Source organism: Toxotes jaculatrix, chromosome 9, assembly GCF_017976425.1.
Source record: "Toxotes jaculatrix isolate fToxJac2 chromosome 9, fToxJac2.pri, whole genome shotgun sequence".
In the NCBI taxonomy this organism is placed as follows: domain Eukaryota; kingdom Metazoa; phylum Chordata; class Actinopteri; family Toxotidae; genus Toxotes; species Toxotes jaculatrix.
The window spans coordinates 1572360-1591631 of record NC_054402.1 but is presented as its reverse complement, the minus strand read 5'-3'; the positions used below and the strand labels follow the sequence as shown (position 1 = coordinate 1591631).

The following is a 19272-nucleotide window of genomic DNA, read 5'->3' as shown; positions in this document are numbered from 1 at the left end:
GCCACCTAGTGGTCAGAAAAATTTGGAAGTGCAATTTGGAATCTGGAACCCACATTTCAATGTTTAGTTTTAAATTTGGAAAAGTGTGGAATTATGGAGTCGTTCCATTTTACATGCATTCACAATGAGGACCTCACTGCAGTGGTTTAAAATTCACACCGGCGCTTACACTGCATAGCCATACAAGTACAAGTACACAAACACACACACGCACACTCACACACACACAAACATTTTTGTGTGTTAAGAGCAAAACATTGTAAAAACACAGATAAACATCCCGAGCTGAGAGCAATAATCAAACCTGCAACAGCTTATTTATTCATTCATCCATTCATTCATTTATTTGTTGGCCTCTTGGGGGCAGTGGGAACAAGCTGTGAACACAAAACTGGCATGTTGTCGTATGATGTGGTGAACTGCAAACAGGAGCAGTGAGTTTAAGCACTGACCACAGATCCGGCTTCGTCGTACAGGCCTCTAACGAGTTCGAAGAGTTCTAACGTCATTCTAACCTAAACTTTTCAATAACAGCTGTTTCTATAATGTTTGTCCACCTCATTTATATCAGTGACAAACAGCTCTCTGTATAATGCCATACAGTTCAACAGCACCACGAACTGAAGCCCCCAAAACAAGTACCATGAAGTTGTACCAACACCTCTCTGAAATAGTTTCAGCACAAACTGAACATTATGTATTAGAGTGCATTAGGTTTAGCACGGTGTACCTAATAAACTGCCATCTGAGGGTATTTAATCCAGCGAGTGCCACGATGCAGATTTCTGCCAACAGCTCGCTGTGTTCAAACACACACCAGGCGAGGCAAGTTTATTCCTGCAGCTTCTTTCAACATAAAAAGGACTGAGACAAGATGGAAAAGAAATGAGACGATGAAAGGGACACAAATAGGATTTAAAAAAAGTCAATTAAAAGATTAAATAAGATCAAATAGAATAAAATAAACAGTGGATTAAAATTTACACGTACTAGCTGCTGATTGACACAACATGAGGACCAATCAGAGGAAAAGGTAAACTAAAGAACTGTAAACAATGTTTATAAGATAAGAGTTTCGCGTTTGCAGGTATTTTGTAAACATACATTTATGAGCATGAAGCTAAAAAAAGTATTTGTGTTTTTTCTGGTGTTTGTATTTATCATCACTTCCTCCAGTGAGCTCCACAGACCTCCAGCTGGGTGTAAAGTTTTTCCTTCTGTTCAAGCTGAATCTTTCTGTCAGCGGCAGGTTTCACGGTAAACGGGTGATTTGGTCAAAACTTTGGGTCAGCTGATTCAGCCCTGACCGGGCGGTTTGGTGGTCTGTGTCAGATGTTGGTGAGCACCGTGCTGGTCACTACGGCGACACTGAGGGTACCAGGGAGGTCGTTGTCACGGCGATTGCCCTTGTCCCTCAGGTGGAGCGTCTGCTGGAAATCACCTTGCTCCGCTGGCAACGTCACCTGACCCAGGAAGGAGTCCATCAACACGTTATGGTTGTAGACCTGAGAGACACAGGGAGAGAGGAATCCACAATTCAGCTGTACTGGACAGGACACACACACGCGCACGCACGCACACACACACACACACACAAACCTCAATGCTTATTGGCTTGTTGGCTTTCTTCCTGTAGAAGAGTCCTTTGGTGTTGAAGACCGGGCTGCGTGTGTTTTTATGGACAGGAGAGCGAACTTTCTCTCCTTCGCAGCAAATGATCACGTAGGGGTCTGACACTGGAGACACACACACACACACGCACACACGCACACACACACGCACACACACGCACACACACACACGCACACACACACACACACACACACACACACACACACACACACACACACACACACACGGCTGAGATGATGATTCTGTTTCTGGATGTACAACATGTCTGTCAGTTTAATAAAACTTTTATATACAAACTGCAGTTTTCACCCACAGTCACAGATCTTGAACTTATTTATCAATTACATGAATTTTTTGACATTGATGTTACTTTCTGTGGTCAGTGCTTCAGCTGTATATAGTAGATATATTTCCTAGTAATACAGTTAATCAATTAACCTGGACCCATGTATGAATCATTCAATAAGCCTACAGGGATCAGGATTCTGAGCCAGAATCTCTGCTCTGGATGAAGTGAAGAAAATTTTTTCGCAAGAAAGTTTTTTTTTCCATTTTAAAAGTGACATAAAGAATTTTAAATAAATATCAAAAAATACAAATTCTGATACAAGATGATTAATGATATTCAGTTAATGATATTCAGCAAATGTCCTGCACAGTGTCTCTGAGTCATTGTTGAAAAAACAGTGAGAAGTACCTCCATCAGAGTCCTGTCCCGCGAGTCCGTCAGCCTGCAGTACGTGGACCTGAGTGACCAGAGAGGGATAACCACACAACCCGGACCAGCAGGTGTGTGGAGGCTCATCAAGAGTCAACTCCCTACAGGAGAGACAGATACAGAGAGACAAATGAAGAGACACCTGTGTTTTTATTTAGAGTCTGATGTTTATGTCTTTTGTTGTTTAAAAAAAGGGCTGTGGTTGTGTTAGTCGTGGTTTAAGGTTTAAACCTTCATGCTACATGTACAACGACCACATTCAAATACCACATGTTGAGAGTATGTTATCAGATACAATACATTTAACAAATAATAATAACTACCACCCTAAATAACAACATTTAATTCAAACTAAAAGTCCATACTTGCAGTCAGAGGACACGTCAGAGAAGACACGGAGCAGGAAGTCTCCTTCCAGGCCGGGGTCAAAGGTTGTGGGTATGATGACGTACCTTCCCTCTGTCAGGTCGATGCGTAGGAACACAGACCTTGAGTTGATGTAGATGCTCCCGCCGACCTTCTGCTGGGTGACATGCATCCGGTAGGTCCTGTTCAACTCCACCTGAGCACAAAGAGACAGACAACAGCAGTTTTCACTCTGCAGTACAGAAACAGAGCCTCTATCTAATATAATAATAATAATAATAATAATAATAATAATAACAACAATAATAATAACAATAATAATAATAATCATAATAATGTTTTTCTAGGTGTTTATCAGGGCTGGTATAAACCTGGCACTGATGTGATTCACAGTCACTGTCTAAACACTGTCTGACTTCTTTTCTGAGAATACGTCTTCATTCCTGTGACTTTTTTAAGTACAATTCTTCATAACACACACACACACACACACACACACACACACACACACACACACACACACAACCGACTCTGTATATGTTGAATCCAATAGCCAGGTTTTCTCCTCGTCCCTCTCTCAGTCTGGCTCTGCGGTCTTTCTGTTGCAGACAGATCAGGATCTCGTCCTCCGGCTTCTTCACATCAAACACAAACTGCAACACGCAGAACAGAAACATACCCGTGATCAGAGTTCATCCTTTCTTCCACAGCAGAGCTGCTGATTTTACAAAGTAAACAGTCTCGCTTGACACCAAATCTGTGAATGATGAATGAAGAACACCTGAGGGTTCTGGAGGAAGGAGTGCTTGTTGTTGGTGCAGCCCCCGGCTCGGCTGAGAAGCGGGTCATCGTGGCGGACCCAGGAACCCGTCATCACGGCTTCCTCCCAGGTCTTATGGAAACTCAGGTAGGATGTGTTGATGAGACGACACAGGATGAGGTCAGTGAAGTTGGCGATAAAATCATCAAACGTCATCCTGCAGGACGGGAGAGGAGAGGAGGGAGAGTTTATTTATGATAACAGTCATTTTACTTTTTATTCGAATCAAAGATATTTATGATGAGAGAAAGAAACAAAGAGAAAGAAATTCAGTGGAAATTGAGTAGGATGTGTAAGAATCAGTGTTTTTCGTTATCTATAAAATTGATAGAGACATTGAAGAGAATCAGATGTCAATACAACGAATGCCTGAGAACTGTGGTAGATCCTTCAGGGACAAATCACCAAGAGCAACATGCAGGCAGCTTGTATCTGCCAGCAGAGGGCAGCCATGCTCTAAGACTCACCAGAACTCTCCGTCATCCTGCACAGTGACGCCGATCCTCTCCCTCTCGCTCTTACTGACCTTATTCCACTCTTCAGAGCTGGAAACAGGCAGAAACAGGTCACTCGCTCATCTGTGAGCGAAATCACTGAGAACTACAAATGTCAGTCAGAGATTCAACAGATTTCTAAAACTTCCAAACCTCAGGATCTAGTTTGTGCAGAAAAATCTCTGTGGTTCAAATGACTCAAAAAAAGCTTCAAAGGTTGTTTCATAACATAGATTCATACCTGTTAATGTCTCATTTCCTATTTAAACCTATTACATGTTTTAAAGTCCCAGGGGATGTTTAACTGCACATAAACTTATTTTTGGTTCTTTTCTGACAATTTTTAATTAAAAATTTTCAGTGCAGAGTATTTGTATGTTGTTGTACTGGTACTTTTATTTAAGTAAAGGATCTTATTTCTTCTTCCACCACTGCCTGTGTCCATGCTGGCCTTCAAAAGGCATCACCACTGAACTGCCTCAGGATCTGGATCTGGACCTATGCACCTCTACAGTTAACAGATACCAAAAACCACAGCTCCTCTTTCACACCTGTCGCTCCAGGGCCCGTTCCACTCTCTCTGCCCCCAGGGGTTCCTCATGCGAATCATGGTGAGTTTGTCTGACCTGAAGTAGGCCAACAGACCGTGCCCCAGCCTCACCCTGCGGACATCCGTCACCGCGTAGGCATGGCCCTTCACCAGGCCGCAGTCCAGCCTCGCCTCCATGTCTGCTGCACTGGTGGCCTTCAGTGACAGAGCAGCACTGGTTCAGTCAGTCATTCCTAAAGTAATTCATTCAGTCATTGAGCAGATGTGTGGTTTGGTGTTTGACCTCTCCTCACCCGGATGGAGCAGCTGATGAGGCCTCCTCTGTTGTGGACCTTCAGGACTCTCTCGAACAGCTCGTTGCGTTTCTCTTCATCTTCTTTGAATCCGTTCTCCATCAGGTCCATGGGCTCCGACACGCCCCCGGTAAAATCCACCAGCGCATCGGCCGTGTTGCCCCCATCCAGCGCCTCGTAGCATCCGAACATTCTAGAAAACACACACAAGGGATCAGTGTGTGATAATGTTTGCATTATAGATGCTGAACAGATTCGTTGTGTCACAATGATTTAATGCATTTTAATCAGGCTGATTCTTTCCTGTATCTCTGCCCTCATAAGTTTAAGTTTCTGAAATCCAGTATTCAGTTGCATATGGACAGAGTTTGTCCTCCAGCATGGAGTTTGTTGACCAGCTCATTTGGTGTGATGGTATTAAACGCTGAGCTGTAGTCAAGGAAGAGCATCCTGATGTAGGTGTTGTGACAGAGGGACACAGACAGCGTCCTCAGGCAAACTGGAGTTGGTCTAGATCAGCTGGGACAGTGTCTCTGATGTGAGCGAGTATCTGTCGCTCAAAGCAGTTTTAAAATGACAGAGAGTGGCGGGCCCATAGTGAGGTGGCTGAGGCGGTGTACCGTAGGTTCTGAGGGAACAGGCACCTTGGTGGCAGATTTGAGGCATGAGGTCGAAAATGTGTGTGAAACCCTCTGATACCTCTCAGACACACACACACACACACACTTACTTGGCGTAGGCCTTCTCCACCAGCGCGCTCCAGAATTCGTTGCCGTCATTGGAGTGGCAGTACACCAGCTCTCCGTTCACCGTGGGCAGCCGGTCATCGATCACCACGTCCACCCACTCACCAAACCGCCAGAATCGGAAGTGGAAGATGCCGGCGTACAGCTCAGATTTCTCTTTGTCCCACTCCTGGTCCTTCCAGTCTGGAATCACCTGGGAAAAACAAAGAGAACACAACTCTGTTTTTATTCACAATTCAAAAACTTGTCAACACTACAAACTTTTTTCCATTTAAGATTTCAAAGTTTTAAATTCAAGCGAGTGAAAAATGTCTTTATCCCTTATTTAGTTTTTATTTAACCCGTTAAAACTCAGTGGAAGGAACTCAAACAGGACTACGGATAATATCCAGGTAATGTACAGAAGCAGGCACGCGTCACATAACCATCGACAAACAGATTTAAGTTTACCAAAAGTAATCATCATCCCAACAATATCAGGTCCATCTGTACAAACTCTGCTGGACAAGCTCAGAAACACACAGCTTCCACTCGCTTCTCACTTCAGAGCTGAAAGACATCGGTTTTCCATTTGTTTCCCCTCAATTAACCTTCAGCCTCTATAATTAACATGAGCGCAGGAGGATTTACAAAGTTTTTAACAAGGGAATGAAATCCACCCATATCCTGCCCCAAGATCCCCGCTGACGTCCACACACACACACACACACACACACCGTGACAATCCTCACTGAGCTGAGTGATATAAATAAATAACTGATCCACTGAGCTGAGACCAGTCGAGCTCCCAGAAGCCCTCAGGAAACTCCCAGAGTTCCCTCTCATACGTCATCAGCGCCTTCTGTTGCTTAGCACCCTCACACATCACCAACCTGCTTCACGCCTTTCAAAAAAACCTTTGAGTGTTTTCATTTGATATCCAGACATTATTTTTCACACCTCAGATACTGATTCAGACAAATACTGTTGCTGCGTTCAGTAATGTTCAATATTCCCCCGTGAAAGTTCAAATGATCGTGTTTATTTGCACCTTACAAACACATTAAGGCATTTTTAGAATCCAGTTTGGTGCAGAAATGTCTCATATGAAGTTTATCAGGACTGAATACACAAAAAGACAACTGTGTATTCTGACTGATGCTGTTTTCACATTGATCATCACCCAGTGCGCTTCACTACACCCCCCCCCCCCCCCCCCCCCATTTTATGTAGCACGCCAATCAATGTGACCTAACCAAACTACCCTCTGGGCAAAGGTGGGAGGGGGGAGTGAAACACTGCTACACTGTGAGGGACATATCTGGAAAGGGGAGGAGAGACAGAGACAGAGGAGACATATGAGCCTATTAGAAAAGAGAGAGACAGATAGGAAGAGAGGGAGAGAGGGAGAGAGAGAGAGAGGGAGGGAGAGGGGAGGGGGTGAAAGTGGAAACTCTACCAGAGCTCCATCCATCACAGCATCCATCCACACAGGCAAGCTCTGCCCTCTCTTTAACCCAGGATCCCAACCTCAAAGTCAGACATGGACGAGGCCAAAGCTCCCTCCAACATGATGGTGCTGGCGTTTAAAGAGGACACTGCACTGACGGAGGTGAGTGTCTCACTTTGAAACAACAATTAATCGTCTTCAGCTACATCATAGTGTGTGTGGATGCAATTTTGCTTTTACATGAGTAAAAAATATAACTGGATGAATAAAGATTAAACGTAATCAGCTTGTGCACATCGGTAAAAATTTTGGCAGCTGACGAAATGTTACATGTAGTTATCTTTAAATAGTCCTTCAACAATCAAGTTAAAACAAGTTTAACAAGTGATCGGCTCAAAAACCACTTTGTTTCAGTCAGGGGTGAGTCAGGGTGACAGCCTGGCAGCCACAGTGGAGGTCAGCAGCTCCAGGGCTAAATGTGTGGTTAGAGCCACTGATGTGAATCAAAAAGTGAGTCAAAAGAAATTTAATGTAGAAAATGTCCTTTGGCAAAAAATTGAGGAGTTACAACCCATGGTGCTTCAGCCATGACAGGTGAGTGGACAGGTGAGTGGACGGGTGAGTGGACGGGTGAGTGGACTGGAATGGCATCACTGATGTGCAGTAAAGTTTGGGAGTCTGGGGAAGAGGACATGAGACTGCGTCCAGCTGTGTGAGGTGATGAGAAGCATCTGAAACTACAGAGCCCTGTTTTCAACATTTTGTTGGCCCTGAAATTGGAGACACGGGTCATAACAGCAGTCACACCTGAGCAGAAAAACCTTTTATCTCACATTTCTTCCTGGACTGTTCACTTCTCTCTTTTTATTCCTTCTTCTCTGACCCTCCTCTCTTTCTGTTTCATCCGTCTCTTCCTGTGTTCCTTTATTTCCACTGCAGATGATGCGTCTTCGTGTGTCGTCTTTGCAGCAGTCAGGGCAGAAGCGGCAGGATGGTGAGCGGCTGCTTCTTCCCCACGAGGCCGTGTATCGACTGGACTTCCAAACCCAGGAGCTGAGCTTCTCCCGCTGGAACTTCTCCCTCTCCGGCCATGGTCGCGTCACCATCACTGGTATTTCCCAGCACTGGACCCCTGACCTCACCAACCTGATGACCCGTCAGCTGCTGGAACCCATCGGAACCTTTTGGCGTAACGCTGACGACCCGGAGGCTTCGCCGCTCAAATGCCTGGAGGCAGACATGCAGGAGTTTGGCGAAAGGATTGCGGAGCTGGCCAAGGTCAGGAGGGTCATGTACTTCCTGTTTGCTTTCAAAGATGGGGCAGAGGCCGCAAATCTCAGCTGCTCTCTGGAGTTCTCACCAGAGAAATGACTTTTCACTTCTTTCCAGCACAAACCTGTTAGAATACTGAAAACGCTCTGATATACTGTGTTCAGTCTTTGACCTTTAAAAAAAAACACTTGAGCAGAAAAACCTTTTATCTCCTTTTCAAGCAATTAATGAAATATCTCAGCTTAAATATTCTCCCTCCAAAACTCTTCTTTCACATCTCTGAGTTTTAACATCACTGGTTTTCCTGAGCATTGATCACAAACGAGTTATAAAACAAGTATTTTTCATAAAACAAAACAAACGTGTTTAGTAAAAAACTAAATCTAAATCTTGAACAATATGACAAGCAGCAAAATAAGTATGATCGCACTTTATTTAAACTTGATATGGAACTAATTCTCTTGTACGCCTGCACGTTTCCTGGTGCTTCTTAGAAGATCAATATTATTTAATGATGATGCTGACACTTCATAATCAATAACCGAAATTTTCAATGAAAGTGTTTGCTGTTGAACACAAAACTCACGAGACTCTGACAACATCCAAACAGATTCCTGTTGTAAATAAAGCCCGCCTTTACTGATCAGCTGTGGTGGCGTTTAATGAGTGGCTTGTTCTTTGCTGTTGCTGTTTTTGGTTTCTGGGTTCTGGGTTCTGGGTTCTGTCGCTGCTCACAGAAGAGACGGCAAACCAAGCGGCACTGAACGGAATATCAAAGATTCACGTTGCGTGGCTGTCGGCCTGATGCAAAACAGAGATCAATGGAGTGACATCTATTAAAAATCGACTGAAAGCCGTCTGTGTGTTCTCACTGGTGCTGATTATTATTGGTATTACTGGACAGAGGAAGAGGGAAGAGAGGAGGGAGGGGACTAGGAACGGAGGAAAGGAGGTGAAGAGTCGACTCAGATTTATAAAGTCTCAGTTTTGTCTCAGTTTTGTTTCAAAGGGTTTGATGATTAGACCCTCGACTCAGGAGCAGAGGATATATTTATAGTCATTCTTTGCTTTTTAGTAAACACAGTTACTCAGTTACCACAAGAACGAGAGAGAGAGAAAAATCAGATACAGGACCAATGTGGCCGGAGGAAGAGGAGGAGGAGAGAAAAGGACTGACTGAGCAGCACAGACGCAGCAGTCGTGCTGCTCCTGTAGTTTATATTTCACATTATCCACCCTAGTTTTTTTATTATCAGATCTGGATTTCAGATGACTTCTGCTTTTTATCTGAGCAAATACGGTAAACTCCTATGAGCTGTAGTGATGCAGCAATCTGATACTGACTCAAACAAATGGAACAGGCATCAGTGAAAACAGGGCCAATATATGGGGCTGTTCTATTAAATTCAGTTCTATTCTGTGTTGGTGTCTGTGTTTGTGAACCTCGTCATGCGTCAGCGCTGAAGCAGCAGAAATGTACATTTTACTTCCTTTATTTTGAATGTTTTGTTTTTATCAGGTCACTTGTCTATAAAACTTGAGTGAACTGTGATTTAATGTCTCTGCTTTGTTCTTATTGTTATATACTAGACTTTTAATTCGTTACCAATCTGCTGCTGGATTTACAGTTGAATTTTAATCCCTGTTCATTCTGAAGTAGCCGGTGCAGGATTATCTACTGTTTTAATCATGAATAACAATTCAGCAAATTTATATTTACGTATTTATAAAAACCTTTTGTTTTACAAAGGAATGAAATGTTTACGCCTGATGTTACCTTTCACACAAAAGTCTCTTCCTCACAGTGAGGCAAGCAGCTTTTTACCCGGAGGACTCAGAATCAGTATCAGCACTGAGAAAGTCGGACGGCTGCGTCCCTAATGAGATGGTTATTACTGGATCTTTTCCCTTCGTCACCACACTACAGGCTTAATAAGAGTTTTAGAACAAGTGTTTGTTTTGGACCATTGAGGCGAGTCAAGACAACTGGCTGCTCCACCGAGGCAGCGACACCTGAAACAGGTGGGCTGAGGTAAGCCACAGTGGAAAACACACTGGGAAAACACACTGAGGAAACACACACATGCAAACAACCAGGACGCCGTCTACACATGTGTATTATGTTTACATCATACATGCATCTAACTGGCTGGAAGGCCCTGAGGTCAGAAAGGTTTATGAGGTTCATCAGGTTTAATCTGGCACAGAATCAAACCAGTGCTCTGACTCACTCTGATACACAGTCTAATGAAAATAGCTTCAGATTAACATTAATTACCATTTATCGTTTAAGACTTATACTTTAATACAAAGGCACCTGAGAAGTTGTCGTGCTGTCCTGGCGCCTCAGGACTCTGAACACGTACTGCGTGTTGTCGTTTAATTACAGATTAATAAGTGGCCTTTATTTATGAAGTTATATTTACAGAACAGTGGATGTTTAGATTCTTTTCCACTACGCAACATATGGTGTGGTGTGGAGATGTATGACCGGGCCCGGATTCATCCTGCAGCAGGACAACGAGCCCAAACACACAGTCAGAGTCATAAAGAACCGCCATCAGAGATGGTCTGCTTCCCACTGAGGCCCCTAAACTGAGCACACTCAGTAAATGATGATTCACTGCCGACTGACAGAAAATCCATTTGCACCTGTAGCTGTGTCAGCTCTGAAAAACTGGGCTGTTGACCAAGGTTAATGGCGCCACCTTGTGGATGAAACGGTCTTGTGGTTGCTTCAGCCCGTAGCACCAGTCCTCTCCATGTGGATTGCCACAGTACACACTAATCTAAAGTAAACACACACCCAGTCACACCACTCTGACACCCTTATTCTCGCAATCACACATGCCCACACCCATCAGCGCACACACACTCCCACGCGGGTACACACCGGCTGAGCCACAGATCACAGGGTTGACGGTTTGATCATGTTCACATGATGAAGTGTTACTGAGCCGCACACTGGACCCCAAAGTGCTCCAGGTGGCTTTGGCCTGAACCTCACTCGGTATCTTGCTGCCGTGTGTGTGTGTGTGTGTGAGTGTGTGTGAGTGTGTGTGAGTGTGTGTGTGAACGGGCGAGCCAGAGCCAAACTGTATTAACGTAGTCCAAAAAACTCAAACTCACAGAAAGAGATATTTACCCTGTTACAGCCCAGCAGGGGCAACAATGACTGATGAAAGTAAGATTCCAAACGAACGGCAAGCTGCAGCTGAAAAACATGGACAGCGTCTCTCACCTTCTGCCATAGCGCCTCTCTGGAGGCCAGGCTGGAGCAGGCGGCTACAAACCAGCAGTTTCCCAGCTGGCCTTGGTGCAGGTCGTGGGCACTAATGCCGTCCACAAACAGATGGGGGTCGCTGCATAACTCCTACAGGGACAAAGAAGATTGCAGTCAGTGTTAACCTTTTCTTCTGCTTTCAAATGATTTGTATTTTTTTAATGACATATAAACTCAGAGGTATGAGAGAAATGATGCTTTAAAGTTACGGAAAATTTGCATTTCCTGAGCAATTTTGCCAAAATAATCAGAATCAGAAAATCTGAAATTCTTTAGTTGCGATCAAACTCCCAGTGGAAAATGAAGAATGAAGAAATGCAACGTAGTACACCGAGAGTTAGAAGGTAGAGCTAAGAAAAAAAATAAAAATGTTTCTAAAACAAATAAAATAAATATATAGATATGTGTGTGAGGTTTAAAATGAAGTATACACAGTATAAAGGAGTCTGTGATTTAATTTTTTTTAGAGTTTGGAATTATAGTTTGATAGCAACAGGCAGGAATGATATCCTATCACTCTGTTGTGCAGCGGGGAAGAGTGAACGGAACAGTTTTCCACCTTTCACTCCTTCTCTACCACTGTCCTTCTGTTGTGGGCTGCATAGGAGCTGCTCATTGGCCAACAGTAGCAGAGGGATGTGTTCATACTGGGCAGCTGCCAGACATGGATGAATGTGAAGCAGGGCGTAGCCAACATACTCAGTCAACCATCATAAGGTAAATACTGGGTAAAAACACCCTCTGATTACTTAGAAATGGCTTCTATATGTTCAAAGCAAAGAAAACCACAGGGTGTATGAGAGACAGAGTAACGGGACGGCAGCCAAATGATAGAGCCGGGATAACCCAGTGGAACACACCCAGCAAGACCAGTAACTATGTATGTAACTATGAGACAGACGTAAACATGGCTCAGGTGCAGCTTAGCCAACAATACACATCTCGTTTGGAACAGATTAAAAACTACAGGAATTATGCAGAGAGTTTGTCACCTTTGGGCAGAGCCAGGTGTCTCTCCCTGTTTGCTGTCTTTGTCCTGAGCTGGTGCTGCGGCATTTTGGAAGCTGAGGAGTCTTTAGAGACTTGTCGGGACGTCCTGATAATGAGGAATGAAGTAACAAAAGCGTGGACTGATTTCTGGAATGTTACATGGGCGAAAAAAGGCCGCCCTTGAAGTCCTGGTGTGGGTGTTAAAGGACATATCCTGAACAAAGAGAACTCCTTCCTGATTCCTTACGGTGGCACTGAAGGCCAGAGCAATGCCACCTGGAGTGTTTCTGAGATGCTCAGGGCCAATTACAATAACTTCAGTTCTGAGTTTAACGGCAGAAGATGATTGGTCATACAGCAGTTTAGCTAACTGACTGACCATTACAACTGGAAATCATCTGCATGCATTTCAGTAAATATAAACAACAACAACAACTAAATTCATTTCACAACAAATATCAGTGAGCACGAGTGAAGTTTCTGAAAAGCTCCGGCTGAACGAGGCTGTCAAACAACACGAGGGAAACTATTCCAGAGTTCACGGCCACAACGCGAGAAGCTACTGTTTAAAGTGTGTATCCCCACATACAGCACCATAAACGTGCTCATCTCTTCACTCACTCACTTCTGCCTTTGTGCAGATACATATTCACATAACTGCAGTAGAATAATAAAGTGTAAATGCCACCAAAAGGAATCATTTAAAACCTGAGGTTTCACTTGGTTTCCTCTCTCTACACCAACACTCCCGGACCAATCAATAATATTGATCAGTTGGAGTGATTTCAGGTTCCTGTTTAATTATTTAGCAGCTCAGTTCATCAATAATTGACAGTAAAAGCATATTACATACATAAGAGTTCAGACTAGAGTGTTTCACACTGAATATGCTGAGTTCTGAAAGAGGACTGGAACATGGTGTTAAATCACAGCTGACTTCAAAGTGACAGTAAATCAAATTACTTTGAATCAACAATCTGCTGCTGTTTCTGTCTCACTGCAGTTTTTGGTTCAGCTGTCACACCTTTACAAAAGCACACTCACTCTCAGGGATCAACGTGAAACTGAGCGCGACACAAGGAAGAGATTTTTTTTAGGGATGTGAATTTGTGTGTGTGTGTGTGTGTATTGAAAAAGCAGTGCGCAGTGGAAAGAGCGGCAGATAGAAGCTGGAAAGCGATTAAGCAATAATTCCATTGTAAGCATCATATTTCCCCATCGTCTAAACTCCACAGAACAGCTGCAGCAGCTTCTGCTGTGCTGCAGAAAAACCTTCCTAAAAGCCAGTTTGGTTCAGTGAAATGAACCAATGCGGCTCAAAGTCCCTGAGCAAAGTCGGGTTTGGCAGTTTAACCAAACAACTCTCAGCTTCAAGGTTTATTCTGGGTTGAAATGTTTTCTTAAATCTCTTATCCGCCTCCTGAAAACACTGATACCTACTCGCTCAAAATGAGCCTTAAAAAACTGATAATGGCTCTTTTCTAAACAGAAGGAAATAGTCCTTTACAGCTCCAACCTGAAGTTTTGGCTCAAACTATAAAGCAACAAAATTCAGCTTCAGAAGTGAATCACTGCTTCACTGTGATACAGCAAAACTGGGCACCACTGAAACAAACTGCAGAAGTCAGAGTCAAAGCATCAGCTGCAGCAGTAAACTGAGAGCTCAGTGCTGCAGAGACTCGTCTATCAAACAGAGAAGGAGCTGCTGTAGTTTTTTTTTCTTCTGTGTTTTTATCCTGTGACATGATGACTTTGTCCTGAGCCATATTTTATATCATATTTCAGTCACAGTTTATTTTTTATGGATCATTACCACAAATCACAACTTCGCCTCATTGAGCTTCACACCGTCCCCGTAGCACTGACCCCACACAGTCAGCAGCAGAGACCATGGAGACACCTCAGTGTGTAATCCTGCCGTCCAAATATTTGCACAAAATTTGAACAGCTCTTTAGTCCAAGAGCAAACACACCATACAGGATACAGTACACACACATGCAGACACACACACAGAGCGATTCCTGGCTGTTGGAATGTGAATTCAGGGGTAAATTCCATAAATTCCTGCCCCCGTTCAGTCCTCCTTTATACTCCTCTCTTTATATGTATGCTCTCCTTTGTTCAATGACCGCCATCACCCTTTCCCACCTACTGTTTACTGTCTCTGTGTCTGATCTCAGACCAGCTCAATGGTTCACTGCGCAACAAAAGCTTTTCCTTCATCTCGCACATAAATATCAGACTATTTCTCCCTTCCCCGGCTTCACAGTGTTCTTAACTTTCAGTGTGTCATTGCTGCAGTTCGGATGGAAACCACCAGGTTTCACAGTATTAAAACAATGATTTATGAGGTTGAAACATATGGAGTCGCTGCTTCCTATTTATCCGTTTCTTTGTTCTCACCTTAGGCCTTTTCCAGGTGACTCGGCCGATCTGGTTGCTCTGGTAGAACAAAGACTGGTCAGATGGGGGAAACAGAGGGTCTTCAAACAGGCGTCCATTCTGCTGGCACTGCCTCCTCAGCGCAGAGAAAGACTGGCCCTCATACGGAACCACCATCCCCCTAAAACAGGCAGAAACCGCTTATCAGGACTTTTTCACCCATAATACTTCACTGCATTTGCCATGGTTTCACACTGAAACACAGATTTTCCTGCATTTTTAGCATAAAACATAGAAAATGTGATGAGGGTGACATCGCACTGCCTGGGTGTACAGATCTGATGATGAAGGCTGATCATTCGAGAAAGTTCTGAAGATGTGATTTTCAAAGTAAGGATGAGAACATTGTAAAGAGGCTTGAAACTATCAAGTGTTTGCTTTGTTGGTGATCTGTAGTCAAACAACTGTCCGAGTTTCTGTTTGTCATCCCGTCACATGACTGCTGGGATAGACTGTGTATTGTATATTTGACCATACTGGTGTGTATGTGTGTGTGTGTGTGTCTGTCTGTGGGTGTGAGTCTCACACCTGCTGTAGGGCACCTACAGCAGGTGTGAGCTGCTGCACATGCTGTCAAGACTTAGTCCTGAACTACTGCCAGGATGCTAGTTACCATGGAGACGGTTAATGGGACTCATTAGGCCGGTCAGTAATTATATCAGTGTCACTTAAAGGCACTAAACACAGAGAGGACACTGAACAGAGCAGATAAAAGACTGTGTGTGTGTGTGTGTGTGTGTGTTTCTAACAGACAACAACATAAAAAAAACTAACAAGAGACAGACTTATTTAAGTTTCCTCAACAAATATACACAATCTGCTCGGTGGTCTGATTCCATAAATGCCATTCATCCATTCATCGGCATGTGAATGGATTTTCCTCAGAAAAGAGGAACAACAACAACAGGAAATGACTCATCATCAGATGGGGGGGGGGGGGGGGGCAGTGTGTTTGTTGGTCCGTTCCTCGGAGCCCCCTGTCATACACGTTCTCTAAATCCACAGACGCACTGCAGCTCTCTGTACGTCTCCATTAACTATCTCAGTGTGCATCAGCAGTGCTCTTTCTGGGCATGAAGCCACACTGCTGCTCACAAACATCCACTTCCTTTCCTAGCCAAGCTTCCACGACTCCTTCCCATAGCTTTGTTGTGTGACTCATCAACTTTATGCCTTTGTAGCTGCTACAACTCCGCACATCACCCTTATTCTTAGAGATCGGCACTAGAACGCTTCTCCTCCGTTCCTCAGGCGTCTTCTCACTCTCACACTGGTTAGAAACTCCACTGCTGACACATCCACACCTCCACAGGTATGTCACCTTTCCACTCTTCATCCTCCTCAGAGCCTTCTTTACGTCATCCTTTCTAATCTTTGCTACTTCCTGCTCTACCATATTCACCTCTTCCCCCCTTCTTTCCTTCTCATTTTCCTCATTCATCAGCTGCCCTGTGGATAGATGTGCATCATTCTCATCTACCTGGACAACCACAACAACTGGGCGGCAACTAATGACTATTTTCTTTATCAGTTAATCTGGTGATTATTTCCTCGATGACATGTCAGAATAATGTCAGCTGTTATTTCCCTGAGCCCGAGCTAATGTCCTCAGACGGCTTCTTCTGCTCAGCCTGCAAAAACATTCAGTTAAAAGATCTGACAAAGAAAAGCAGCACATCTCATAAGAAACTGTCACATGTCCCCACACAGCTCAGCTTTCATTCATTTAATGTGTGAACGCACACTGAAAACAACTGACATGTCTATTAAGCTGAATAGTTACAGACCACTGTTATCAACAGACACAAGTTAGAACAGATGGATACCAGTCAAACATGGGTGTGGTTTCGTGTGGGCACCAGTAAACAAACCACCCCAGATATGTGAAAACTGAAAAAACAACCTGATGCAGATGTTAAAAAAAAAAAAAAAAAAAAAAAATCATGTGTAGTTGTTTTAACTGACGCGTGAAAAAAACCGCGGTGTAACCCGGTGCAGCTCTGTCGCACTTTGCTAAAATGAACTTTAAGACACATTTTGGAGAAGAGCTGAGTGTTTTTACAAGTGTGTGAAGCCACAGAGCGAGTCAAACATCCGCAGCGGAAACCAGGAACATCTGCCTTCAAAATAAAAGTGCAGTTCCTGTCACAGAATAGAAGGCACGGTATTGGAAATGGAAGCCGTGCATGTTTATATGAAACCACCACAGCTGCCTCACATCAGCCTTTAGTGACAGAAAGTGTTGGTCATTGTTGCTCGTCTTGTGTTTCTCTTGTGGTGTCGTTTTGCTGCATCAAACTCGGAGTGATTTGTGTGAAAGCTCGTCCACCGCAGGACTGATTTCACCGCGGAGTCCCGGTGTGTTGCCACGGTCGATTAAAATCTTTCCTTGTATGTGAGAATGTTTGTGTTACAGTCAGTGAGGAAATAATCAAACAGGTAACTGTGGGACATTTTCCACTGAAAAACAAACTGGTTTTACTGGTTAACGCTTCTGGTAATTTGCTACTTTTATCATATCTGTTTGTAAACTGAACGTTTGGGCTTCGAACTGTTTCCAAATAAATAAAAATAAAACACAATTGAAATACTTCATCTTGAGCTATGGGAAACTACAGGGATAAGGACATGAGAAGCATGGCCTCAGACATCAAAGAGAGTCAAAGCCACAGTAAAGAGGTTTGGCTGCGGTTTTGTCTGAGAGGTCAGGATCTCTCTGTCCACCTGTGTCCGACAGGCCTGTCCCTTACTCCGTGAACAGGTATTTAAATCTGCTTTAAAATGATCAATCAGGAAAATAATCAGCAGCGTAATCCACGACAGAAATCACTTTTCACTGTAGCTCTGTGGATCTTTCTACTTCATACGTCAAACTAGTAAAATCACTTTTTTCTGTATTTCCGCTCATTCTTCACCTGACATTACTCTTAAAAACAGCATGTTTTATTTTGAAGGCTGTTCCCGGATGTGTGTTTACGCTCTGTCTTGAACGATAACGAGTTTGTTTTTTGTTTATTTCAGATCTAACATCTTGTTTGAAGTCGATGAAAGTGAAACCGTAAACAAATGAAGTCCTGCACCTCAGCGCTTCTCTTCTATTCCGTTATTTCTACTCTGAAAACCGTCTCCACACTTTGTCACAGTTCATGTGTGTAAACGAACAAATCTTCTCCACTGTTCAACTTTTCCTTTCATAACTTTGGTCCCTGACGTTTCCTGAAGCTGCTTGAACTAATGAAGACTTTACCTGAGGCTGTGTTTGGTCCTGGTTCTGGGTTCTGCTCACCGGATGTCTCTCGCTGATGCTGCTCGCTCTTCTCCCAGTGTCTCGGTGTCTTTCCCTCCCTGCGCCGTCTGGTCGGTGGGTGTGCGGCCGCCCAGAGACGGGTGGAGCTCCGGCTCCGGGACCCAGACCGCCCTCACTCATCCGAAGGCTCCACCGGATCACGTGATGCCTTCAGAGTGAAGTGCGCTTCTAATGTGAACGTCCAGGATCCTGTGGCATGTAAACACCTCATCCAGCACAGAGACCATCAGAGACACGGAGACCGCTGTGATCGAGTGAAGGAGATGAACTGTCAGAGTTTTCATGTTCTGAATAAACCACCTAACCAAGTTAGTTCAGGTTAACCACCGACCCTTACTGACCCCCATGTGATGAAGTGATGAACACATGGCATGTTTCATCACTTCCTCAGGTATCCAGAAACCTCCCAGGACTGTGAAGCAGAAACGATCAGCTGATCAATCAGTTATTCAGTTAATGTAAAATTAATTGAGAACAATTCTGACAACACGTTCATCAAAACTGCAGAAAGTTCACTGGCACCAGCTTCTCAAACATAAATGTTTCTTCGTTTTCTGCTGCAGTAGCTCGACATCTCTGGGTCTGACTGCTGGTCAAAAAACACAAAACAACAACAACAAAAAAAAAAGGAAATTAGATTATTAAAGAAATGACTCATCAGATATGTCAATAACATATGAGAAATAAAAGTTGGCTGCAGCCTTACACAACCTCTGTGATGGAGAGGCCACACACACCTGGATGATGTGTGTTTAACAGTACAACAGGAAATACAGCACACGACTGAACTGTCAACCTGGAAATAAAGGAAGGACCCTTAACATTAAAATCAGAAAGTTTACCTCAAGATTTCTGCTAAACATCAGTGACTCCTGCTGGCTGCTGTAGTGATTACACACACACACACACACACACACACACACACACAC

At 43.8% G+C, this 19272-nt stretch overlaps 2 protein-coding genes across 2 annotated transcripts; one reads left to right on the top strand and one right to left on the bottom strand.

Moving 5' to 3' along the window:
* Nucleotides 1–778: 778 nt before the first annotated feature.
* capn5a (calpain 5a) lies at nt 779–18471 on the bottom strand. Its single transcript, XM_041046962.1, has 13 exons — nt 18284–18471; nt 14998–15157; nt 11562–11693; nt 5604–5812; nt 4874–5066; nt 4582–4775; nt 4004–4081; nt 3498–3693; nt 3247–3369; nt 2716–2912; nt 2330–2451; nt 1600–1736; nt 779–1505 (listed from the first exon to the last, which is right to left on the bottom strand). The coding sequence occupies exons 2-13, from the start codon at nt 15151–15153 to the stop codon at nt 1329–1331; spliced, it is 1914 nt and encodes a 637-aa protein (XP_040902896.1). The 5' UTR covers nt 15154–15157; nt 18284–18471; the 3' UTR covers nt 779–1328.
* Nucleotides 7078–8419, top strand: ompa (olfactory marker protein a). Its single transcript, XM_041046963.1, has 2 exons — nt 7078–7210; nt 7988–8419. The coding sequence occupies exons 1-2, from the start codon at nt 7142–7144 to the stop codon at nt 8417–8419; spliced, it is 501 nt and encodes a 166-aa protein (XP_040902897.1). The 5' UTR covers nt 7078–7141.
* Nucleotides 18472–19272: the final 801 nt, after the last annotated feature.